Source organism: Myotis lucifugus, unplaced genomic scaffold (assembly GCF_000147115.1).
Source record: "Myotis lucifugus unplaced genomic scaffold, Myoluc2.0 scaffold_471, whole genome shotgun sequence".
Classification (NCBI taxonomy): Eukaryota; Metazoa; Chordata; class Mammalia; order Chiroptera; family Vespertilionidae; genus Myotis; species Myotis lucifugus.
In genome coordinates this window covers 185,322-211,772 of record NW_005871519.1, presented here as the reverse complement: position 1 = coordinate 211,772, position 26,451 = coordinate 185,322, and the positions used below count along the sequence as shown (strand labels likewise).

The 26,451-nt window shown below is 45.1% G+C and overlaps 1 protein-coding gene and 1 pseudogene across 1 annotated transcript in view; both read left to right on the top strand.

The window, feature by feature from the left end:
• Window positions 1-26,451, top strand: part of UBE3C (ubiquitin protein ligase E3C) — a 121,361-nt gene that overhangs the window by 63,485 nt on the left and 31,425 nt on the right. The window contains exons 10-17 of the mRNA XM_014445614.2: window positions 1,164-1,250; window positions 3,201-3,358; window positions 3,504-3,736; window positions 17,437-17,541; window positions 18,968-19,055; window positions 19,339-19,436; window positions 20,866-20,998; window positions 25,196-25,443. Coding sequence (XP_014301100.1) covers window positions 1,164-1,250; window positions 3,201-3,358; window positions 3,504-3,736; window positions 17,437-17,541; window positions 18,968-19,055; window positions 19,339-19,436; window positions 20,866-20,998; window positions 25,196-25,443 — 1,150 coding nt within the window. The remainder of the gene's footprint in view (window positions 1-1,163; window positions 1,251-3,200; window positions 3,359-3,503; window positions 3,737-17,436; window positions 17,542-18,967; window positions 19,056-19,338; window positions 19,437-20,865; window positions 20,999-25,195; window positions 25,444-26,451) is intronic.
• On the top strand, window positions 18,653-18,797 carry LOC111823342 (annotated as a pseudogene).

The window sequence follows — 26,451 nt, the reverse complement described above, 5'->3', positions numbered from 1 at the left end:
TTGATGGGGAGTTTGCTCACTATGACATGCGCTGACTGCCAGGGGGAAGCACGGAACGAAGGGAGGCCCTGGCCGGCAGCTGGAAGGCCCCAATTGGCCCTGATCGCTGGCCAGGCCTAGGGACCCTACCCATGCACTAATTTTGTGTACCAGGCCTCTATAGTCTATCTATACTAATCTATACTAATAAAAGGTAATATGCTAATTAGACCGGACATCTTCTGGAGAAAACCACGGTGGCGGGGGCCGAGGCAGAGGCAGTTAGGGGTGATCAGGACGGCAGAGGAGAGCAGTTAGGGGCGATGAAGCTGGCAGGGGAGGGCAGTTGGGGGCGATCAGGCTGGCAGGGTAGCAGTTAGGGGGTGATCAGGTTGGCAGGCAGAGGTGGTTAGGGGCGATCAGGCAGGCAGGTGAGCGGTTAGGAACCAGTGGTCCCAGATTGCAAGAGGGATGTCTGACTGCCAGTTTGGGATCGGCCCTAAACCGGCAGTCGGACATTCCCCCAAGGGGTTCCAGATTGGAGAGGGTGCAGGCCGGGTTGAGGGACACTCCCCTTCTCCCCCCCCCCCCACGCCCCCCTGCACAAATTCCATGCACCGGGCCTCTAGTGAATATATAAAGGCCTAAGCAACCGTTAACGACTGGTCGACTGGTTGCTATGACACACACTGACCAACAGGGGGCAGACGCTCAACGCAGGAGCTGCCCCCTGGTGGTCAGTGCACTCCCACAGCCAACGTCCCGTGGTCCCTCCCCCTGGCCAGCTGGCCAACCTCCTGTGGTCCCTCCCCCAGGCCAGCCGATCAGGACTGGGTGAGATGCCCTCAATCACCCCAATTGCTGGCCAGGCCGAGGAACCCCACCCATGCATGAATTCGTGCACCGGGCCTCTAGTATAATGCATACTATTCTAGTATATTCACATCCTGCAACATCTCCTCAGAGGGAGCAAACTCAGCTGTCTTATGGTGGGATCTCTGGCAGTTCGGGGTTTTCGCTCAGGAGCAGTGGGCAGGGTCCCTGCAGCCTGGCGTGGGGCGCATGCATTTGAGGGGTTAATACAGACAGATTCCAAATTGTACAGTTTCCTCAGCTCACTGCTTTTTGGAAGAAACATATTGAGCAAGTATTTACTGACTCTTATTTCCCCCATTCCTTTTTAGGCTTCTCTACAGCTTAGCCTTTAATGCCAGGTTTCTGAGGCACCTTTGGGTTCTCATATCCTCAATGACAACGCAGATGATCACAGGGTATGTATCCCACAGACATAGAAATTGAGCTTAAGGAAGTAGCAAATAATAAAAAAATACTGTATAGTATTTTAAGTACTGCTTATATCTAGCTTATTTCATATTAGAAGATAACTTCTAGATGGTCTCAATTTCATAAAAAGAAGTAACCAGTGCCAATTTTACAGCAGTTCATCTGTATTATTAGGAGTATGGCTTTATCTGAGGGTAAATTTCTCTTAAAACTCTTAGTCATTTTTGGAAAACAGAGACTTGACATTTCTTTGTTCCATATGACTTGCCTGTGCTTTTGAGATTGAAAATACAGATTTGAAGCAAATTTTTTGAACATTTTTATTGATTTCAGAGAGGAAGGGAAAGGGAGATAGAAACGTCAATGATGAGAGAGAATCGTTGATTGGCTGCCTCCTGCCGCCCCTCACTAGGGATTGAGCACGCGACCCCGGGCATGTGCCCTGACCGGGAATTGAACTGTGACCTCCTGGTTCATAATTCAATGCTTAACCAATGAGCCACACTGGCCGAACTGAAGCAAATTTAGTACCATTACAAATATTAAAAGATATCAAATATTGTAGAAGTTGGTTTTTAAAACTTTATGTTGAAATAATTTAATTTTTCTTATCTGAATCATTATGTCACTTGAAGGCAAGAATCTTTACATATTGAAACTGAATGAGTAACAGGTAGAGAAATGAATGTTCATGCAAACTGTCTTAGGCTATTCCCATAAGGAACGACCCCTCTGTCAGAGGTCTAAGTTGGTCCCTCCACACTGTCGTGCAGAAAGGTGGCATGTGTGACTCAGTTTACTGGGGACAGAACTCAGGATGCACCTGCACGTGAGGCTCATGCCCTGGAGATACAGCCTCGTCCAGGGCCCAGCTGGGAGCCAGCCCACAAGAATGAGAGGAAGGCCCAGGTTTAGGGCCAGGCTGTAAAGAAGAGTGTTTCTTTTTGTTTTATTTTCTTGTTTGGCTTCTTTGGAGGTGAGGGTAAGAAGTTGAAAGAAGGAATGTTTGGGGGGTGAGGGTGGCGTGTCCAGCATTTGAGTGTGCCTTCATCGGCAGTGTGGTTAGGTGTGATGTATTAGATGGGCTAGGCGTCTCGTGTTGAGGATCCTGACCTCAAGCTTTTTAATGTGGTTTGCAGAGAAAGGAGGGTCCTGTTTTAGTGCCTTCGTGTCAGGGACAGTCAGCCTTGAGTGAGAGGAGCCATGTGTCCAAGTCATCTGTACAGAGCGGGCCACATCTCTCCTCGTGTGGCTTTGTGGAAATAGATACTCACGGTGCCCACAGCATCGATTGCCCAGGATTGATTGGACCTGCTGTAGGGGACCATGGGACCTCATTCAACCATGAGAGAAAGGGAACAGATTGGAGGGGGTGAAGTATGTGTAATGCATTACAGCCCTTGACCGGTGAGGAGACTCCAAACCTCTCTCAGGACCCCCTCACCTTAGACTGCTCTGTGTGGTCAGTGACTGCTCGTAAAAGCAGAAGCAGTAACAGAGCTAGGTGATGAACTTGGACAATAGAAACAGGGCCCAGGGTTGAGAAGGGGAGACTTTCTTCCTGCAGTTTCTGACGGGGTTCAGTATTCACCTGTGTGAATGTTCCTGAATGTTAAGTAGCTGGATAAATTTTTCATGGCACCAGATGGTCTGCTTTGTTGAATGTGTGAAATAGAGGGGGAGGGGGCATTTCAACATAACAGTAAAGTGTGCATCAGTAACAGTGGCCTGGCATACTGCCGCTCTCCTCCGAGGGCTGTCCTTGGGCCCCATGAGTAAAGAGTGGCCGGTTGGTTCCTGGGTTTTAGTCTGTTGTTTATTAGCCTACATTGTTAGAAGGACTTCACCTTTCCTTGAGGTGGATTCGTTGCTCCCATGAATGTGAAGTTCCCTGATTGTGTTTGTCTGGTGTCGTGTCTTCTCTCCTCCCCACTTAGGTCGATGGTGCCACTGCTTCAGGTGATATCAAGGGGCTCTCCCATGTCCTTTGAAGATTCCAGCCGCATCATCCCACTCTTCTACCTGTTCAGCTCCTTGTTTAGTCACTCTCTGATCTCCATACATGATAATGAATTCTTCGGGGACCCCATAGAAGGTGAGACCTGAGGAATCCAATTGTTGCTGGCCCCTTGGTCTCACCTCTCCAAGCCCATAGAGGACAGGGAAGCCTTCATTCTTCTAAGTCTGTCGGTGTGTGAGAACTTTCCTAAAATTGTGATGGGAGTTGGCTTGTTTTCCAGCCGCAGGTCAGAGACAATCATCCCTGATGCCTTTCACTCTGGAAGAGCTGGTGGTGCTGTCCCGCTGCCTCCGCGATGCCTGCCTTGGGATCATCAAGCTAGCTTACCCGGAGACCAAGCCCGAGGTCCGGGAGGAGTACGTCACCGCGTTTCAGAGCATCGGGGTGACCACGAGCGCCGAGATGCAGCAGTGCATCCAGATGGAGCAGAAGCGGTGGATCCAGCTGTTCAAGGTCAGATGCAGCACAGGGGTGCTCTCCTTCCCGCGTCAGTAGGTGGGATTCGCAGTCCCAAACTTTAAATTAAGTCATTTTGTTTGCCTTTTGTTGTTGTTGGTTTTGGGGGGGGGGGGTTGTTTGTTTTGCTATTTTAGATGTTGTATATTTAGTTCTTTTTTTTTTAACTTATTTTATTTATTTAGGTTTTTTTTTGCTAATCCTCACCCAAGGATATTTTTTCCATTGATTTTTAAAGAGAGTGGAAGGGAAGGGGAGGGACAGAGAGAGAAACGTTGATATGAGAGAGACACATTGATTGGTTGCCTCCCGCACACATCTCGACCCCGCACACATCTCGACCCCGGCCAGGGATTGCGCCTGCAGCTGAGTACGTGCTCTTGACTGGAATTGAACCCACAACTCTTCAGTCTGTAGGCCGACATGCAAAACCGGTTAGGTCTCTTTTTTTTTTTTTTTTTTAATTAAATTTGTTGGGGTGACATTGGTTAATAAGATTATATAGGTTTCAAGTGTACATTTCTTATTGCTTGTTTGGTTTTTTGTTCATCCTCACCTGAAGATATTTTTTCCATTGATTTTTTAAAAATTTATCTATTTATTTTTTATTAAATTTATTGGGTTGACATTGGTCATCATGAACATAGGTTTCTGGTGGGGGGTTCTTTTACTTAAAATATATTTTTATTGATTTCAGAGAGAGAGAGAGATAGAAAAACATCAATGATGAGAGAGAATCATTGATCGCCTGCCTCTTGCCTCTTTTTTTTTTTTTGCCAGTAGATGGTTCTATCCACTGAGCCAAACCAGTTAGGGCTGTTTTATTAATTTTTTTGTAAAGTCTTTTTGTCCTCTGTTTCATTCAGTTCTGCTCTAATTTTTATTATTTCCTTTCTCCTGCTGACTTTGGGTTGCTTTTATTCTCCTTTTTCTAGTTCTTTAAGATGTGATGTTAGGTTATTTACTTGGGATTTCTCTTGTTTCTTGACATAGGCCTGTAATGACCCTCTTATTACTTCTTTCACTGCATCCCAGAAGTTCTGATATGTCATATTGTCATTCTCACTTATATATCTTTTGATCTCATCTTTTATTTATTCTTTAACCCAGTCATTCTTAGTAGTATGTTGTTTAATCTCCGTGTATGTGTGGGTTTCTTTACTTCCTTTTGGCAGTTGATTCCTAGTTTCAAGGCATTGTGGTCAGAGAATATGCATGGTATCATTTCAACCTTCTTGAATTTGTTGATGCTAGTTTTGTGACCCAACATATGGTCTATCCTTAAGAATGTTCCATGTGCACTGGTGAAGGCTGTATAATCTGATGTTCTGGAATGAAAGGTTCTGTAAATGACAATTATGTTCATTTGGTCTAGTGTTTCATTTAAGGCCGATATTTCTTTATTGACTTTCTGTTTGGTTGATCTGTCTAGAGCTGTCAATGGAGTATTAAGGTCTCCAACTATGATTGTGTTTTGATCCGTTTCTCCCTTTAGCTTTGTGAGTAGTTGTTTTATATATGTTGGTGCTCCCTGGTTGGCTGCATATATATTAAGAAGTGTTATGTTTTCTTGATGCAGTGTTCCCTTTATCATTATAAAGTTCCATCTTTGTCTCTTATCTTTGTTATCTTGAAATCCATTTTGTCAGATACAGGTGGGGCTACATGTGCTTTTCTGTGGATGTTATTTGCTTGGAGAATCATTTTCCACCCTTTTACTTTGCAAATACCTTTTTCTTAGCAACTTAAATGTGTTTCTTGTAGGCAGCATATGGTTGGGTTTTGTTTTTTTTATCTACTCTGCTACTCGGTGCCTCTTTTTTTGCCAGTATTGGTTCTAAGCAGAGAAGTGAATACTCTATTTATGGCCTTAAAAGAGTTCTCAAAGAAAAGGGCAGGGGTGGGGGGCGGCAAGTCTAGAAATAGAGATACCAATTAGGAGGCTCTTCCCATAGTCTGAAGAAGAAAAGAGAATGACTAGGGTGGTGCAGTGAAGGGGTGATAAGTGGACAGATACAGAGTCTACTGAGACGATAAGGCCAAGAAGACTTGCTGAGAGGCTGGAAGTGGAGAGGTGCTAGAAAGGGGGGAATCTAAGATAACCCCTAGGTTTGGGTCTTGAGCAACTGGGGGTATAGTGGTAACATATACTGATGAGGAGACAGGAGGGAACACATTTGGTGTGGAAAGACAAAAAGTCTTCTTTTGGATGTGTCCAACTTGAGATGTCTATGATGCACCCACTTGGAAAAGTCTGGTTACCGTTGGATGGCTGTGTCTGGAAGTCCAGGGGTGAAGGGGAGGTCTGGGCTGGAGATAAGAACTTAGGAGTCCTGAGCATGTTGTGATGTTTAAAGCCATGGGAAGGGATGACGTCCCTTTGGGGGAGGGTGTAGATGGCAAAAACATAGAGTCTGGAATGGAGGCCAAGGACATGACAACATTTATCAGTGGGGTGGGGCGAAGAGGAGGCAGCCTTTCACAGGAGACTGAGTGTGAGCTGCCAGGGAGGTAAGAAGAAAAACATGGAGTGTGGTTTGGGGGAAAGTAGGCATAGAAGCCAAGAGAAGAGAGAGATTTAGAAAGATACTGGGATTGATTATGTCTGGCAGCCCTGGGCCAGACCCTTCCCCAGTAGACAGCTCTGCTCCTCAATGTCTGCTTTGCTCTGCACTGGTCTGCATCGCTGTGCTTTGCTCTCCATTCTGTGCCAGTCTGCTCTGCTCCAGTGAGACATCTTCAGTGTTTTAGCTCAGTCTTCAGTCTTTGATGGAAAAGAGAAGTGCACTCGCTCTGTGCCTCTTAATTGGTGAATTCAGACCACTTACATATAGGGTAATTGATGTTTGAGGATAGCTCTGTGCCTCCATTGGTTCTTTTCCTTTGTGTTTCTGTCTGTTGTTTTTGTTTGGTGGTATTTCATACTTTTTTCCTCTTTTTTTAAAGCTTTATGTCCTGGTTTGGGGATTTTTGTGTGTGGTTATCATTAGGTTTATAAAAAATAAAGTTTCATACATACCATAGTTGTTTTTCTTTTGAGTGCATCTGATCTTCATTCTCCTTTGCCAGTTCAGACTTTTACCCCCCTTCTTTTTATGTTTTTGTTGTCACAAATAATCCCTGTTCATGCTGTAAGTTTTTTGGTGATCTTACTCATAGTGTTGTGACCTTACATTCTCTGTTTCAGGTAAAATAACTCCCTTGAGTATTTCCTGAAATGGAAGTTTTCTGGTAATAAACTTCTCAGCTTCTGTATATTTGGGAACATCTTTATTTCTCCTCCATATTTAAAGGGTAAATTTATTGTATATATTATTCATGACTGGTAATCTCTGTCTTTCAGACGTTTGAATATTTGGTTCCACTCTCTTCTGGCTTGTAGAGTTTCTGCTGAGAAGGCGGATGAAATTCTGATGGGTTTTCCTTTGTACATCACTCCCTTCTTTTCCTGGCTGCTCTGAGAATTTTTTCTTTGTCATTAATTTTTGACAGTTTTAATACCAAGTGCCTTGGAGAGGGCCTCTTTGGATTGAGATAACTATGTGTTCTGTTTGCTTCTTGGATTTGAGGACCTAGTTCTTCCCATAGGTTTGGGGAGTTCTCATCTGCTATTTGAGTAGACTCTCCATTGCCTACTCCCTCTCCTCCTCCTCTGCAATGCCTATAATTCTAATATTGCTTTTTCTGATGGAGTCAGATAGTTCTTGTAGAGCTCTTTCATTTTTCTTTATGCTCAGGTCTCTCTCTTTTTCCCTCTGCGTCATTTCTTGATTCCTATCTTCAATATCACTAATTCTTTCCTCCATCTGGTTGGCTCTGTTTTCTATGTTCAGTAGTTCACTATTAATCTTAATTGCATGCTTCATTTCCAGGATTTCTAATTGGTTCTTTTTTAAAGTTTCAATCTCTTTCGTAAAGTACCTGTTTTGTTCATTGATTTGTTTTCTGAGTGTGCTGAATTGCTTGTCTGTATTTTCTCATGTTGTTGAGTATTTTCAGAACTGCAATCTTGAAATCTGTCATTTATATCACATATTTCCATGTGTTCCAGCTTGCTTTTTGGGGATTTTTCATTTTCTTTCTGCTCATCCTCATTACTGTGGTTATTCATGGTATTTGCTGTTCTCCTTTCCCTAGGCATGAATACCTGTCTATATTAATGGCCTTCTATATAGCAGCTTTCTCTGAATAGGGTCTTTCTGCTATGTTCCAGTAGATGGTGAATTGGAAGATTTTTTACCTCTGTGATCTCCCATTCTAGACTTCCACAGCTTCCTTAAGAGAGTATAGCCAACACTGCTTGGGGATAGCGTTTGTTTTGCCCTCATCACAATGGTGACCCCTGATCTCCATGGGGTACTGCCTCAAGCACACCTCCTAGGGATCAGTCACAGGGGAAAATAGTGGTTCTACTGCAACAGCTCTTGGTTTAGAAATAATATGCTCCTGGACCCGACTCCAAGGGCAACAGGAGGCGAGTTTTGGGAGTCCAAGTGGCGGCAGGGCTCTGTGGTTCCATTTCTTTGTCTGAAACACCACTGCCAGCCTGACAGTGGAGAACTGCACAGCAGAACCCCCTGCTCTGTCAGGCTGCTGCTGACTCAGATACTGTTTGCTCCCTCGCCGCTTTGCCCTGTGGAGCTACGCACACACCACCCCCCGACGACCCCCACCTGCTCCCGCTTCCTGCAGCTCTGTTTCTTCTGGCCACAGGAAGTGCCTGCTGCCACAGGCTTTCTCCTCTTTCCCGGCCGAGCTTCGAGCTCCTGGCTGCAGGGCTGCATCTGCAGGCCATCTGCGTTTCCTCCCTTCTCATCTCCCCATTTATTACTGGTTGCTCACCTTTAGATGTTTCAGTGCGTGGGTCTCTCAGGTGTGCATCTGTGTTGAGCAGGGATTTCTTTGTTGAATTATAGTTGGTTAAGCTGATGAAATTTCAAGGGGAAAGGACAAGGTGTGCTGTCACAGCGCCATTGCTCTGATGTCACTCCTCCATTGCCTTTTAGCGCAAGAAGAGAGGGAGAGAGAAATATTGATGTGAGAGAGACACATTGATTGGTTGCTTTGGCATGTGTCCTGACTGGGGCCAGGGATTGAACCTGCAACCCAGGTATGTGCCTTTGACTAGGAATTGAACCCTCAACCCTTCACTGCACAGGCCGACACTAACCACTGAGAACACCAGCCAGGGCTCAAGTGTATATTTCTGTAATTCATGATCAGCATATTGCATTGTGTGCTCACCACCCAAAGTCAAATCATCTTCCATCACCATATATTTGGCTCTCTCTACCCTTTTCTACCTCGGCCCTTGACATTTGCCTTCTTTTAAAACCTCATTTTTACATTGTTAAATGCATCTGTTAAAAATTGCACTAAGTACTTTTGATGACAAGGTAAAATACAAATAAAATTTGTAATGTTTTCATTTTTATTTTTCACTAAAAGATCTCTTACAGATTTTTATTTTCTTAATCTTTTAAGAAAAAACATTAGTGGAATAAGGTCGTCAATTTATTTTTTTTAATATATTTTATTAATTTTTTTACAGAGAGGAAGGGAGAGAGAGAGTTAGAAACATTGATGAGAGAGAAACATCGATCAGCTGCCTCCTGCACGCCCCCCCCCCTCCCCCACACTGGGGATGTGCTTGCAACCAAGGTACATGCCCTTGACCGGAATCGAACCCGGGACCTTTCAGTCCGCAGGCTGGCGCTCTATCCACCGAGCCAAACCAGCTAGGGCAAGGTCGTCAATTTAATGGAAGTTGAATATAAATTATTTTAAACCATCTCCGTCTTTAACCATGCAGAAAGAGCAGTTAGGAGATTCCCTGGCTGGAATGTTGGCAGGAAACTGCCACCACTGAGAGAGACTGTAACTATTGGGGTAGAAAAAAAGAAAAGCAAAGGGTGCTTGACTTCCCATGAAATTTCTGCAGCAAACACATCTAGTCAGCTAAAATTGCTCATTAAAGGAGTGAGAGCAGAAGAAATGCATTTTCCAAATTGAATGCTAGATTTACAGTCCGTTTAATACTGGCGACCTCTCGCGCACTAATGCTCAATTCGAGTCATCAGCTGTCCCTTTAGGTCTTTTATCACTGCTTTTGTCAAGCTATCTATTTAATTGAAAGAAGTTAATTGAATGAAAATGATCAACTAAGCTTGTATTAATATTGCTAATGGAATTTTCTTCTTGGCCATGTTTGGAGAAAGATGTCAAGCTAGACTTTAGGAAAGGCCCATTAATGCTTGCACTTAACCTGATGGGCTAATTAAGGACTGCTTATTCATCCTACGAGTGCATGGCAGTCTCTATCCAGCCTACTGGGCCTGATTTTACAACACATTTCACTTATGAGCATGGGCATTAGTATCAGAGAGAGTAACTGATAATGTTTTGATTGTACTGAATACAGTCCTAATGCATCATTGAATTTATAATTTGTGCAGATGGATGTAATAAATGTTTGCATAATTTATTTTATTACCTATTTCTATATTCCCAAGTAAACTTTGAAGGTCACCTGTTGAGCCCTTAATATATCCTTTCTTAAAGATTGACAATTTTACAACTTTTCTAAGTTAAAAATAAGCCATGTACCTGTTTAAAACCCATAATTCTTATGTAAACATTTCCTGGATATGAGTATTATGGTAGCATATGTGTTTTCCTTTAAGTATTTAATTAAGCTCTGGAATCTCTGTTAATAAAGCTTTCCATTTTGTAGATATAAGGTATTGTGTACAGTATCAGATAATCTCATTATTTTATAGCACCTATTGAGAATTCAATAATTTTCGTATGACAGGCTTATCTTTTGAACCTAGGAATCGCTGACTTTAATAATACTGTGTATTTTCCTCTTGGCCCTACTTATTTTGTTTAAGCATTAAATGGAAATTTCATAGTGAATTTTTTTATGCCTCAAAATGACTTATTACCACTTTATTATAGATTGAGGATTTTGAAAACTAGGGTGAAAGTTCACTATTTTGGGTAAAGGATTATTTTAGGTTTGAAATTGAGTTGTTACAAAGACCTTCTGAGTTTAGAACAGAATAGTTTGCAGTTTTTTTTAACATGATTTCTGTTCTTTGGGGGAAAAATGTTAATTGAGCCAAGGCCTAAAAATAAAATCAAGGTATAGTCTTTGAGTAGAAAAGGGTTCAGCTGCTATTAGGTTTTCTTTCTTTTTTTTTTTTTTTAATTCTTTATTAGTTAAGGTATTACAAATGTGTCCTCATCCCCCCCATTAACCCCCATCCTCTCCCCCCCCCCCCATGCTCTCATCCCCCTGTTGTCCATGTCCATTGGTTTGGCTTATATGCGTGCATACAAGTCCTTTGGTTGATCTCTTCCCCTTACCCCCTCCCTCCCCTGCTTTCCCTCTGGGGATTGATAGTCTGATTGCTGTTTCTCTGTCTTTGGATCTGTCCCTGTTCATCAGTCTATGTAGTTCTCTGTATTCCACAAATGAGTGAGATCATGTGGTATTTATCTTTCTCTGACTGGCTTATTTCACTTAGCATAATGCTCTCCAGTTCCATCCATGCTGTTGCAAAAGGCAAGAGTTCCTTCTTTTTTACCGCAGCATAGTATTCCATTGTGTAGATGTACCACAGTTTTCTAATCCACTCATCTGCTGATGGGCACTTAGGCTGTTTCCAAATCTTAGCTATGGTGAATTGTGCTGCTATGAACATAGGGGTGCATATATCCTTTCTGATTGGTGTTTCTGGTTTCTTGGGATATATTCCTAGAAGTGGGATCACTGGGTCAAATGGGAGTTCCATTTTTAGTTTTTTGAGGAAGCTCCATACTGTTTTCCACAGTGGCTGCACGAGTCTGCATTCCCACCAGCAGTGCAGAAGGGTTCCTTTTTCTCCACATCCTCTCCAACACTTGTTGTTTGTTGATTTGTTGATGATAGCCATTCTGACAGGTGTGAGATGATACCGCATTGTCGTTTTGATTTGCATCTCTCGTATAATTAGTGACTTTGAGCATGTTTTCATATGTCTTTCGGCCTTCTGTATGTCCTCTTTCGAAAAGTGTCTAAGTCCGTTGCCCATTTTTTGATTGGATTGTTTATCTTCCTATTGTTAAGTTGCATGAGTTCCCTGTAAATGTTGGAGATTAAACCCTTATCGGTGATATCATTGGCAAATATGTTCTCCCATGTAGTGGGTCTTCTTGTTGTTTTGTTGATGGTTTCCTTTGCTGTGCAAAAGCTTTTTATTTTGATGTAATCCCATTTGTTTATTTTCTCTTTAGTTTCCATTGCCCTAGGAGCATTATCAGAGAAGAAATTCCTTCGGCATATGTTTGCGATTTCGCTGCCTGTGGATTCCTCTAGTATTTTTATGGTTTCCCGTCTTACATTTCAGTCTTTTATCCATTTTGAGTTTATTTTTTTTTATGGTGTGAGTTGGTGGTCTAGTTTCATCTTTTTGCATGTATCTGTCCAATTTTCCCAACACCATTTATTGAAGAGACTGTCTTGACTCCATTGTATGCTCTTGCCTCCTTTGTCGAATATTAATTGGGCTATTAGGTTTTCTTTACCTTAAGGATGTTCCCATGGTGTCAAGATAGAAAAGATGCTCCATAAGGTGAAATAACAAGAATCCCCCTCAGTGGACACTGTGTTCTGGACAGTATTCTGAGAGCTTTTTGAGTATTAACCCTTTGCGGTCCAATTTTATTTTTGGAATTCAAACAGTCTGGTCCAAATTAATTGACGGGATTGAATGTTGAACCGGTTTGCGGTGTCGACCTCAGCCTCGACGTTGGACCTGCTCCTAGTGCCTGGTCTGTCGAGTCAGCCTCGACGTTGGACCGAAAAGGGTTAAAGGACTTAATGTGTTGACTCTGAGGAAGATACTGCAGTTTTTCCGTGTTACAGTTGGTCGCACAGGTAGTGGGTGGGGAGAACCAGAATAAACGGTTGGCATCTGTTATATATTGCAGCGCCACATTTGAGTTGAAGAATTCAAGGTAGAATCAACCAAGAAGGCAACAGCATTGCCTTTCGTTAATGGACAGAATTGCAGTGATGAGACCTGACTCCCTTGACCGCCAGCCGTTCTCCTTTTCAGGCCCACGCGGGCCTCTGGCGCTGACTTCTGGAGAGGCTGTTGGCTGGTCACAGAATAGCGCTTTAAGTGGAGAGAGTCATCTTTCTTCATCACTGTGGGAACTGGGGTCAGTCTCTAAGGCCTGCGTTGACACTGCTAAAACAGTTTATGCATTTATCAAATTCATAAACCCCTCCTGGCATGTCATCGATAGCTCTGATTGCTTTAGCCCATGTGCACTCCCGGACGACATGCACGTGGGTAGCTCCCCAACAGGAGGAGATGTGGGGGGGCAGGAGGGACTCGTGCCCTGCCTGCCACACCTGGCTGGACAGAGAGGGCACAGTATGAGGGATTTTCACTGTCCTGGTGTTGACTTGTGTTTTTCCATTTCAAAAAGACTTTTAAAAGTTAAGTCCAAACAACAGCAGACAGACCCCAGCTGTGACCCTGACACACCACCGGCAGCTGTATGTTAACCGAGGGGCACAGAGCAGTGTCCTGTGTCCTGGTGGAGCTATGCCACGTCCTCCTGTCTTTTAAGAGACTATTTGCTTTGTTTTTTACTAGGAAGGAGAATGGAAATGTGCTGGGAACACTGTTGTCTTTATAAAAACACCCATTTTAGCAAGTGGTGACCGAGGGCTGGACAAGCTCTGGGAGCCTCTGGCAGCAGGAGTCCACGTCAGATGCTCTATGACTACAGGTGAGGGTGTCTTGACTGTCACAGTCCAAATACCCCAGGAACGGTGACTGCGCCCGTGCTGCAGTCGTAACTAAGGCCAGACTGAGTCCCTGACCTTCAGTGTCATTCTTTATACAGTGAACAAGACAGGCATCCAGCTAATCGCAGTGAGATAGACAGGCATCCAGCTAATCGCAGTGAGATAGGACAGACATCCAGCTAATCCCAGTGAGATAGGACAGACATCCAGCTAATCCCAGTGAGATAGGACAGAGCCCGGAAACAGTGCCTGGAGCTCACAGGTGGGGGCAGCGCAGGTCTTTCCTGCAGCTCAATTGACTCCAAGAAGACCCGGCGTTTGGTCTCCACGGTCCTATTCGCCCAGCAGAGCTTTTCTGGCGGTTCTTATGTTTCATTTTTAGGTGTTCTTTGCTATGAAATCAACTTCTTATAAATTTCCTACTTGACATATTTTACCATATTACATATTTGCCACACCTAAGTCCCTGCAAGTTATGTGCTGTATCCTTTACTTTGTATTGAATTTTTTGTAAGACTTGCCTAAGGTGTTTGATTTTACTTACAGAGAACTCTGATTCAGTTTAAAATTGTTACTCCAGCTTTTCTTACCTTTCACCATCTTTAATCAATTTATGTAATTTTTCATGGTTACCTCCATAAATTTGCTTTTTTAGTATCAAATACTTGTGATAGTGAAAATGAATGCAGAGAAAAGGAATGTGTGTAGAGGTGTTTTGACATCATAAAAAGGACCCAGTTAATAAGCGCCCTGTCAGTCACCGTCCAGAAGACAAAACAGGCTAGGCGCTTAACGTGTTAACTTACATGGTTTCTTAAAATATGTATTTTTTTGTGAAACTTAGACGAAACATAGTTTTAACGAAGAAGTTAATGTTCCCTGTTGCATTTAAGATAAGAGCTTCAACATTTCTGCAAAAGTATTTTGGACTGGGTGGTCCAGAGCTAGTACTGCCAGATTTAGTACACAGATATGTTTCACCTAGATAAATTTGGCTTCAGATAACAAATGCGCTTTTAAATATAGACATGTCCTGTGTAATATTTTAGATAGTCTTATACTTTGAATAAAGCAACATTTGGGACATACTTATACTAAAAACGTAATTGGTGTCTGTCAGAAACTCAGACTTACTAGGTGTGCGGTGCCTCCCGCAGGCCGCGCAGGGTCCTCCTCACATCAGGCTCCCTGTCACCTTCCACTTGTTGAGATGCTTTTCCACAGTGACTTCCGTCTTGGCATCCCCTCCTTGATATACACTCTTAGGCCTAAATCACTTTTTTAAAATATATATATATTTTATTGATTTTTTTTCACAGAGAGGAAGGGAGAGGGATAGAGAGTTAGAAACATCGATGAGAGAGAAACATCGATCAGCCGCCTCCTGCACACCTCCTACTGGGGATGTGCCCGCAACCAAGGTACATGCCCTTGACCGGAATCGAACCTAGGACCTTTCAGTCTGCAGGCAGACGCTCTATCCACTGAGCCTAACTGGTTAGGGCCTAAATCGCTTTTGTATCTTCTTTCTTATTCCCTATTCTCTGCTTCCTTTTTTTTTTTTTCTTTTTTTTTTTTTGGAAAGAGGACAAATAATCTAGGATATTTAGGTAATATGTGATTAGTTCTTTTTTCACATTTACAGTGTGAAACATGAAAGAAAATAAATACCCTATATTGAAACTTTGTGATGCTTAATTTCACAATAATGTAAAGGAAGAATGGAAAGCATGGCATTAATAGCCCACAGGTAGTTTAATGATATTAGTGACCTATATGCAATAAATGTTCTCGTAAACATGGTTTTGGTGGAGACGAATGCCAGGAGATGGTGGGGGATACTGTTTCCTGGAGTTAGGAGGCCTGGCCCTGCCCCGGTGTGCCTGTGAGCACGGCCCTATCCCCAGTGGTGCTGCTTCCTCCGCTGTACAGTGGGGACGATAAATTCATGAGGGTGCCAAGACTCCAGGGACGGTACGTAGAAGCCAGAAGGAATAATGGAGTAAATGCACCAAAATGTTTTTCAGAAAGCATGTCTTTAAGATACTAATAGTTGTGGCATATTACGGCTAAATTTCAGCACAACATCTGTTAAATTTGAATTTATAAAGTACCAGTGTAATTGGCTGTGAAGATGGGAAGGTAAGACACTGTGCTTCATCCAGGAAGCCCGTGTTTGCCTGCACCGCAGGACGCATGGCTCCCTGTGGCCTGATCTGGGCCCCAGATGAAGGGAGCAGAGCAGAGTTTCCACGAATTAGGTGCGTGGGCAACGACCATATTTCGTTCTGTCCAGCAGTTAACCAGGTGGAACCCAAACCTAGGGTGTCTTCGTCTTCTGAGCCACCCGCGAAGGCAGTGGTCCCCAAACCTGCTCTGTGTGACCTACTCCCTGAGCACCCCCAGCACAGCCGGCCAAAGTTAAGGAATCTGGTGGCTCATTTCTGCTGGTTCAGAAAGGTGGTCACCAGGGTATTAAGGGAGGCTTTCAAATGCCACCAGGTGTCACAGCTCAGTGGGTTAAGCTGTGCTCTAGGTCCTGAGAGGCTTTTACTGATGCTGTGGGTCTGCATGGCCAAATGGTCAGGGATGGCTTCCTCTCTGTCTGTGGGCATGTCATCCAGGTGTCCCAACCACGGACCCTTTCTCAGCACTTTCATGGGACAGAGCTTCTGGGATGGCGTCGTGAAAGAAGTGTCTGTGCTCCCGTGTGTGCAGATGCTGACGAGTGGGTGTTAAAGGGACATCTCTGTTAACTATTGAGATGATGCGATCTTGCTTGTCCGGTGGATGTATTTGGAAACTTATCACATTATCCTAATTTACCATTTCTATCCAAATTATATTTTATCCTAATTCCTTATGCAAATTACCTTTTACTTAAAAGACAAGCTCACTTTTTTAGAAAACACCATTATAGTCTTAACTTTAACTACAGAATAGTTGTATGATCAAATCTTGGGGGTAAAAGTTTAGAAATTTGGATTTACTATTTTATGCTGCTTTATCTTTATCACAAAATACATTTTTACTTAATATAGAACTTCAGGTCTTTTAAATAGACAGTGGCATTAGATCTTATTAGTTATATGTTATAAAACTTACAATTTATTATTGATCCCAAGTCAGTCATAGAGGTTTCCAGTAGCTGGTTGGGCTGTGTTCATAGGAAGCTAGGGCACCTCGGACCCAGCGCTACAGGACGGCACTGCGGCGAGGGAGGGCGTGGCTGGGCCGGGGCAGTCGGGGAAGAAGCTTTGTGAAGAAAGTTAGACCACTTGCCCTGGCCAGTTTGGCTCAGTGGATTGAGTGCCAGTCCTCGGACTGAAGGGTCCTGGGTTTGATTCCGGGCAAGGGCACATCCCTCGGTTGCAGGCTAAATCCCAGCACTGGTAGGGCTACAGGGGGGAGGCAACCAATTGATGTCTCTCTCATAACAATGTTTCTCTGTCTCTGCTTCCTTTCCACTCTCTCTAAAAATCAATGGAAAAATATCCTTGGGTGAGGATTAACAAAAAAAATAAATAAAAATTTTAAAATATTTTTAAAAAAGAAAGACCTAAGATGTGTGGAGCTGCTGTGGGAAGTAGACCTAACTCCAGAGGCTGAGATGAGATAGAGAAAAACTTCCCTACTGCCTCCCTCGTCGTTCTTTAAAATCAGCGTTTGCGCATGCCTGTGTTAGCTTTTCTCTCTCCGTTGGCAGATAATGGACTGCTTTGTGCCTAAAGCTCACTCTTGTGGTCACGAAATGAGACCTAACTGTGACCTGATCGGTGGCCTCGGCCAGGTCACGATCGCCAAGCCACACGCTCTTGGAGTCCTTGGACTTCTGATTGGCAGCCGTGCCGGGCTTGTTTGTGTGACGTGGTCCTCTCTTCCTCTGCAGGTCATCACCAATCTGGTGAAGATGTTGAAGTCCAGAGACACGAGGAGAAACTTCTGTCCCCCAAACCACTGGCTGTCAGAGCAGGAAGACATCCGAGCAGATAAGGTGTTACTGGCGGCCTTTCAGCATTTGTCCTTTATAACCGTTTAATTTATTATTAGGTAACTGAATAGTAACCATGAATGTTTTCATTGTAACTCTTAGGTCATTGATGGAATACAGAGCATTTTCATTGACTAAAATATGCATCCTGATTTTATTCATTTTAATTTGCTCTTTTAACCACAAATTGAATTGAACCCTGGTGATTCTCTGTTGGGGTGGAAGAAGATTTTGCTTTTACTGGTGTCATCGGTATAGATTTAGGACTTAGAGGAAATGGAGCTTGTCCTTGGTTTTATAAAGGAACAGACAAATTTGAATATTAGTAACATTTAGAGCTAAAGTAGATTCAATACTATAGTTTAAAAATTAAGTAACATTAATAAAGGACATGAGATGTCATTTTTGTCAGAAAAGGGCATGACTAGGTTCATTTCAGAATCTTGGGGATGGAGGATACAGGAGATACAAGGGGCACTACTGAAACACTAAAGAAAATGGCGTTTTGGAACAGTTTCACAAGCATTACTCTGTCCCTACTTAATTAAGTTAACCACGTGGCTTCTGGCTCTGTCCACTGGCCAGGTTGAAACCATGACAGGTCCTGTGCCAGTGAGCACGGCCAGAGCCCAGGGTGGGGCCTCTGAACAGCATCTCCCCCTAAAAAGAAAGTTGTCAGTCCGGGGGTCAGTCCTAGGTCTGGGAAGCCCTGGACAAGATGGTGCTTTGTCGCTGGAGGATCGAGCAGTGCAGAAGGTGGTGTGGGAGAGCCAGGGGCCAGCTGAGGATCTCCCTCAGGTGGGGGGTGGGGGGGGGGAGCATAGGACACATCACTCAGAACAGGTGCAGTGGGCCAGGGGCCAGATATCAGATGTGCTTAGCCTGCAAGCTCCTGAGCCTAAAGAGAAAAAGAGCTGCACCGGCCACTTTGGTAAATGCGAAGGACTGACCCCATTGTTTTTGTTGTTATTGCTAATCCTCACCAGAGGATATCTTTCTCATTGATTTTTAGAGACAGTGGGAGGGAGGAGCAGTTGTATGGATGATGGTTAGTGTGTCACGGTGTTACACATCAGCAGAGATGTCCCTGGGATGTGTTAGAGAAAACAGTCACACCCCCTGGCAATGGGCAAGGAGACACCTGATTGGTGGTGTTGCTCTTATATCAGTCAGGGGCAAAGCAGATGTATAGTCCTTAGTTCATCCTAGCCTGATGCCTGAGTCGGTGGCCAGAGCTGTTTCATGCCTGAGGCACATAAAAAAACACAAAAAAACAATCACACAGTAAGTGTGCGAGGGCATGAGCAGGTCGTCTGAAAAGGACATGAGGTCAGAGAGGGACCTAGCAAACTCCAATAAACATAAAATGGCCACCAGCTCACCTGGGACAGGTGGGGGGCAGCACTAAGTAGCGTTGCTGATCCCATAGGTCACCCAGCTGTACGTGCCAGCTGCCAGACACGTGTGGAGGTTCCGACGGATGGGGAGGATCGGCCCCCTGCAGTCCACCCTGGATGGTGAGCGCTCTCTAACCTCGGGCCAAGGGGAGTTATTCACAGACCATGGAACTCATCTTTTCCATGTCCTGTTCTGTGATTTTTGTTGAACATGTACCACACACCACCTCGAGCTCCTTCATAGCCCAGTCCCAGCCCCTCTCCCCCAGCAGCCTCGAGTTCCTGGTAGTCCCATAGCTCTGCCCTTTCTGGAATGTCTGTAAGTTGAACCATACAGTGCGTATCCTTGGGGGTCTGGACAGGAGGGTACGTGTACCTAACACAGGTTTGCACTGTGTTGCAGTGGGTTTGGAGTCACCTCCACTGTCTGTATCTGAGGAAAGACAGCTCGCCATCCTGACGGAGCTGCCCTTCGTGGTTCCATTTGAAGAGCGGGTAAAGGTAGGCCGACTTTCTCCAGAGAGGGTGTGCAGTATTTCATATCATTTTAAGTGTGAAAAAGGAACACAAATGAAAGAGTCTCTGAAGTGGCCTAGTGCTAGCTAATAGTACAATTTATATTTTTTGCATCAGATTGTAATAGTTAACAGCAATTTATAAATGTGTAATCCAACCAGATGTGTCCGTACAAACTTGAAATATTTTTTCTTTAGTTGTAACTACTTAAAAAGCCTGTTAGGCTATCATCTATATATATATGAAAGCCTAAGCGACCGTCCAACCATCTGACCAGTAGCTATGATACACAATGACCACCAGGGGGCAGATGCTCAACGCAGGGGCTGCCAAGCTGGGGTGACTTGGCAGCTGCGGTTCTCAGGTGACAGACCCGGAACCAGAGAGGAGGGAGCCCGATTCCAGGGTGCATCACCTGAGAACCGCCCTCTCGCAATCTGGACCCCGCGGGGGATGTTGGAGAGCCAGTTTTGGCCTGATCCCCGCAGGCCAGGCTGAGGGACCCCACCAGGGCACGAATCTGTGCACCAAACCTCTAGTTTCTTAATAAAGGGAGCCGTACAGTACTCTTTGTCTAGTAAATGTTGCATTATTTTTTAAAACACTAATTTTTTTAAAAGCTACACCTCTGCACATGGTGTTATAGAGATGTGCACTTTATATCTGGTGACTGTTGGCTAATGCACAGAACTTGTTCACACTGACCTGCTTTTGGAGGCTTTGCTGGCGGTTCTCTGAGGTGAACAGAATGTGCTCCTTCTGCAGCCTGCCGCTCGTGCATGGCTCCTGAGCTCCCTCTGCTGGAGCTTTGCCTAAAGAACTGCTTACATCTTATTATGGAGATCTTACTAATGTTCATATACAGCTGTACGAAGCTGGTCTTCCTTCTTTCCTCCACCACCTGGATTTTTATCAAGGGTTTACAAAAGAAAATACTGAATATATACTATAGGGTTGGATTTTTAAAATTTGTTGTAAAATGGGGGAAAGGAGCCAAACCGGTTTGGCTCAGTGGATAGAGCGTCAGCCTGCGGACTGAAGGGTCCCGGGTTCGATTCCGGTCAGGGGCATGTGCCTTGGTTGCGGGCACATCCCCAGTGGGAGGTGTGCAGGAGGCAGCTGGTCGATGTTTCTCTCTCATCGATGTTTCTAACTCTCTATCCCTCTCCTTTCCTCTCTGTAAAAAATCAATAAAATATATTTTTTTTAAAAAATGGGGGAAAAGAGCAATGTTACACATGAACAAATATTACCATTTGTAGATAAGGCATAAAATCAATATTTGATACTTTAAAATTGGTTTTAGATTTATGGGAATACAAAAGTTAAGATTTATTTAGCAGTTTTGTTTGCTTATGTTTATAACAAAAATTCTGTTTTGTCAAATAACCTTATAATTTTCCCTGTGTGTTAGATCTTTCAAAGGTTGATTTATGCAGACAAGCAAGAAGTTCAAGGAGATGGCCCATTTCTGGATGGAATTAATGTCACAATAAGAAGGAATTATATTTATGAGGATGCTTATGACAAACTTTCCCCAGAAAATGGTATGCATGCTTCTCTTTGTGTCATGTATGCATGTGGTAGGGGGGCCGGGGGATCATTTTAGAAAAAGATAATCATTTAAAAATGAGTGTCCATCATCTTGTCCTGCAATGACCTTTTAACACTGAAATGTAGGGGTTCAGATTTGGGAGGTGCATATTATCAAATAAGATTGCTGGGATAGACAAATAATGATTGCCACACAAGCCTTTCAGATATTGAGTTGGCCCCCGCTCCCCCCAGTGGGATGGGCAGTATTTTGTATACAATTACCTGTATTTTGTATACAATTACCTGTTTATGTAAATGCTATCAATTGTCAGCCCAATTAAATGCACTAGAATAAAAGCCATTGCAATCCAGACTTCTAAAGAAGCAGTGTGCACCAATGATTTGGGCAGCATGTAGAGGTCAGTGACACATTTTGTCTTGGTTTAGTGATTGACACCCAGTGTTAAAACTTTTGATATTAATTTATATATGAATCATTTTAGCTTCAGAATGTGGAGTCCATGATATTGTGTTAAATCAATGCAGGAGATTGAAAAGAAACGCTGGTAGGACCCGGTCACAGGTCCAGTGGGAAATGACAGCACCTTTTCTTAAGAGGAGCAATTTAATTTTCTGCCAGGAAAGCAAAACCTCTCATTTGGGTGGTTTTCTGTTTGCTTGCTTTTCCGTAAAGAGCTAGCTGGGGTTGTCCTGTGCGAACAGTGAGGAGGGTCACATCGCAGGCCACGAGCTCTGGCCCAGGCGCTGCGTGCAGGGGCACTGGGTGTCGTTCCCTTTCTCATTTAGTCTGCGCCGCAGACCTCGGGCCGGACGCCATGAGCTGAGATGGGTCACTCTTGCCTGGGCTATTATGTTCTGTGTTATGTATGAATGAGGGGGATTCAGGTATTCTGACTCCTTGTCTCACATACTTTGGGGGGGAAAGTTCTTCCTCCTTTGGGACCCACAGGCTGTCGTGAATCCGTTGTGGTTGTCGCATTGTATTCGCAGTCGAAGCCGTGGAGTTCTGGGGAGGAACCCTACCCTTGGTTCAGTGCACAGCTGGCGGCAGTGGATGTGGTTGGATTTGTGATTGAGCCTGGGGAGAAGACACAGGAAATGATAAGTCAGCTATGTTGTCCTAGAGCGCAGAGCAGAGCTGAGTGTGGAGGATGCTGGCGAGCTTTATGAAGAGGCGGGACTTGACCTAGGACTCAGGGACAGGAGACAGGTCTACAGGTGAGGGTACAGCAAGGCTCGGACAGCCAGGCCACCACGCCTGCACATGGTAGACTTGGGTTTTCTGCAGGTGCAGCCTGTGTGAGCGCTTCTCCCCAAGTCAGTGTGTGTGCTTACCGTGAGTTTGGCTTTAAAACTACTTCATGTAGGTGATTTTTTTAAGACATTAATATTGCCCAATTATAGCAAACCCCAATTGCCTACTGTGTCCTTAAACTTAGAAATTATTCAAAGTCGATGATACTCCACCTCATAAGTGCAAGCTGATAATTGCATTCAGTTTAATGGATTGGGAAAAATCTTCTCATAATATGTGTAATATGCATTATAATGCTTTAAATCTTTACAGATGTTCTCTAATTCTTATTAGTACGAAATTTTAAAATTATTTAGTATTTTACTAGGCAAATTAGTAAAATTAAATATTATCTTAGAATGTTTAATTTACTTAGTGAATCAGTTTGAAGTGCTCTGTTGACTGATCATTTACGTATAATTAGTTAATATGATTACCCCATATATCATCTAGTCATTAAAGCAGATCCATCCTTTATGGAAAGCGGTTATCTCATTCCATCTCAGGACAGTTTTCTGCAGTGTGGGTACCAGCCCCCGTCACCTGCAGGTTGGCCGGGTGGAGCTCGGAGAAGTGGAGTGGCTTCCCTCCGCAGTTGGGCGCTGAGCAAATAGTGACACAGGCCTTGGCACGGGGACCTCATCGCAGCACTTCCCATGGTGACAGTGTGGGCTGGGCCTTGCCCATGGGAGAATGTGGGGACTGTTCGGAGGGTCGGGATGGCAACGCAGTGGCTCCTGACGTCCTCATTGTCATGGTGACGGTGGCTGGGGCAGGCTGACCTGTGCCATGTCTTCTCCCGAGAGCCTCGCTCACCCCTGCTTTCCAGTGTTACTTCTTTACTGGGCAGGATTTATTACATTGTTTTCCTGAAGAAGAAAGGATACTAAGCTAAAATCAAAGTAACCGCTCACTGAGGCTTTCCTCACTAAAGCCTTCCTGTGTGCGTAGATATTCTAAATCTGTCCTTAGGAACACGTAGTGGCACGGTCCCTAGAAGACACTGCCTTCTGAGCACATGCTGGGCTGTGGTCTTGCTGTTTACAGGGGTGGCTGACGGGAGCCGCAGACAGCTCAGCCTGTGAGGGCAACGTGTGTGGATGGTGCTGCGTCTCAGAGACAGCGACCTCCTTAGAACAGCGTCCTGTAGCGTGAATCTTAGTCCCGCAGCGTAAGGTGGACAGTGGTTGAACATTTCCCACCTACAAAATTTTTATGCTTAGAATTTTTACAAAAAATTTGCTAACTGCTGACAATGATAATGATCTTGAGAAATATTATCTATGACACATCCTCATAATACCCAGGTAAAGGATGCAATAGTTCATCCCTGTTTAAAGTATATTTTTGTTTTTTAAATACATTTGTATTGATTTCAGAGAGGAAGGGAGAGGGAGGGACGGAGGTAGGGGGGGAGAGGGAGAGAGAGAGAGAGAGAGAGAGAGAGAGAAAGAAACATCACTGAATCACTGATCTGCTGCCTCCTGCACACTCCCTCCTGGGGATCGAGCCTGCAACCCTGGCACATGCCCTGACTGGGAATCGAACTGTGACCTCCTGGAACATTGGTTGACGCTCAGCCACTGAGCACACTGGCCGGGCTGGCCACCCTTGGCCTGGGCGTTATGAGGATGTGTAAGGTGAGAAGGCCAGCTGCAGCTTTGTGCGGCAGCCGTGGTTGTCTGCTTGGGTGCTTTCGGCATTTCACTAGAACTTGACATTGGACATATTTTGTAATCATATCAATCAAAATACTAGAAACAAATAACTATTTGTGGAACTTGATCGTCAGTGGAAAGCATGTTCTTCTGTAAGTGGAGTGAAATTTTAAAAGTGAAAGAATGTGTTTGAGTAGAGAAGAGCCTCTGCTTGCAGGGAGCAGGCGCAGCTCCAAGGTGCAGCACGGCCCGTGTGCTCACTCACTGTCGTCAGGTGGACCGCTGGCCTGTGGTCGTCTCACCGCAGAATAGGGGTCTGACCCCAGAAGGTGGTTAGAGGAGCTGAAGGGACGGAATCTAGCTCAGGGTGGGCGTTCAATGTGGGCTCCTTTGCGGAGCGTAGGAGGGTGGTTTGGGTTCGCCTTCCCCAATAGCATGTGGGCTTTAAGGAGGAGCTCGCCGGGCTTACCTGGTGCAGCTGTGGTCCCTGCTGGTGGGTTAGGTGACCGTTCGGTGAGACAGTGGGAACTGCTGTGTGTGAGGGCCCAGACTGTAGGCCACACTGGAAGTTATGTTCAAAACACTATGGAACATTCACACCAGGTTCTTGGACTTCGGAAGTACCAACACCTGTGTATCATGGGGTTGGAGGCTCTCGTTCATGTGTTGCACTCCCTCCTCTGCACAGCACCTGGAGAACACAGGAGGGAAGAGGGAAGGGCTTGTGGTGGGTACCGGGATCTGGCACTGGATGGAAACCTGCTGTGCTCATGGCGGCCTGTCGGGACGCATTAGTCCTCCCCAGGTGGTGCTGTCCTTAGGAGACCTGTGTGGGGATTCCTCTCATTCTGTCCCCAAAAAGTCCTCCTTTTCAGCCAAGTATCAGTTTTCAGTGGTGGTGTAGATTCTGGTGTTCTGCCCTCCTGTGGCATTGGCCTCAGTCACAGGGTCGTTCATTTCACAGGTATCTTTATTCACTTACCTTTGTTGCCTTCTTGGTAATAATCTCTGTTCCAGTGTTATCCTCATGCCCTAATTCCACTCCCTCCTCTCTGGGCATCTTTGTTTGCATTGCCCCTGGGAATAAGCTGGTGACTGTTCCTCATCTCCCCACCGCAGCCCTCACTCTGCTATGGATGCAGAGGGACTTCCCCCTTCGTTGAGGGCTCTGGGGACCCTGTGTGTAGAACCTGCATTAAAGTGTCTCTACTGTTCTTGCTGCTCCCACCCCCCAGAGCCCGACCTGAAGAAGCGCATCCGCGTCCACCTGCTCAATGCACACGGCCTGGACGAAGCCGGCATCGACGGTGGCGGCATCTTCAGGGAGTTCCTGAACGAGCTGCTGAAGTCGGGCTTCAACCCTAACCAGGGCTTCTTCAAGACGACGAACGAGGGCCTCCTGTACCCCAACCCTGCTGCACAAATGCTCGTGGGGGACTCCTTCGCCAGACATTACTACTTCCTGGGCAGAATGCTTGGAAAGGTAACACGGCTCTCGGGGACGGTCTCTGACCAGGAGGGTGACATTCCATGTGTCTGCATCGTAGCCGATGGTTTCTGTGGAGACCTTCATTCAGAATTCTTACGTGATTTTGATGAGCCCTGAAGAGCACTTTCCACTAATAACTAGAGCTCATCTTTATACTTGACATGCACAGTAGTTACTTAAGGGGAATTATTGGGATGGTGCCGAAAACATGGGAAACATACCATATGATTGTGTTTGTAGAAGACCCGCAGTGGTGTGTGCCGCACATGGCATCTTCTCCTGGGGTCTGGTTGATAATAGTGTGAACATGATCCTTGTCAGGTTCTAATAATTTCACAGTGTGTGGGACGGGAGACCGTCATTGTGCAGTGTGGTTCGTGCTGCATGTGCTGTATGCAGTTCTATGAACGCTGGCCCCTGAGGAGCCCCAGGGCTACACCTGCCGACCATCCTAAAAGGCAGCTGGATTGTAACAGGAAGGAAAAGGTTAAATAGCCCAGCGGAAACTCCCTCCCATTAAAGTCAGAACAAGTCAGGGTCTTTCCCGATGCTGGCCTCCTCCTCACTGACCACTGTGGGCCGGTCCAGGCTGCTGGATTGAAATGCTGCAGGCTGGCTGGCTTAGAAACAACCGAAATTCACTTCTCGCAGTTCCAGAGGCTGAAAGCCTGGATGAGGGTGCCACGTGGTGTCGTCTGGTGGGGGCCCACTTCCTGGTTCATAACCATTACCCTCTCGTTGTGTGCGCATGCGGTGGGGGGAGGGCCTCTTTCATGAGGATGCTGACCCTGTTCCTAGGCTCCACCCTCATGACCTCATCACCTCCAAAGGCCTCACCTCCTGAGACCATCACCCTGGGGGTTAGGATTCAGCGTATGAACTTGGGGGGCAGTCACTCGGACCACAGTGCAGCCTGTGGGTGTGCCATGTGGGAAGCAGGAGGAGGGAGGTCATTTCCATCAGCTGTCTCACTGCTTCCCCAGGTCAAGTCCATGCCAGGAA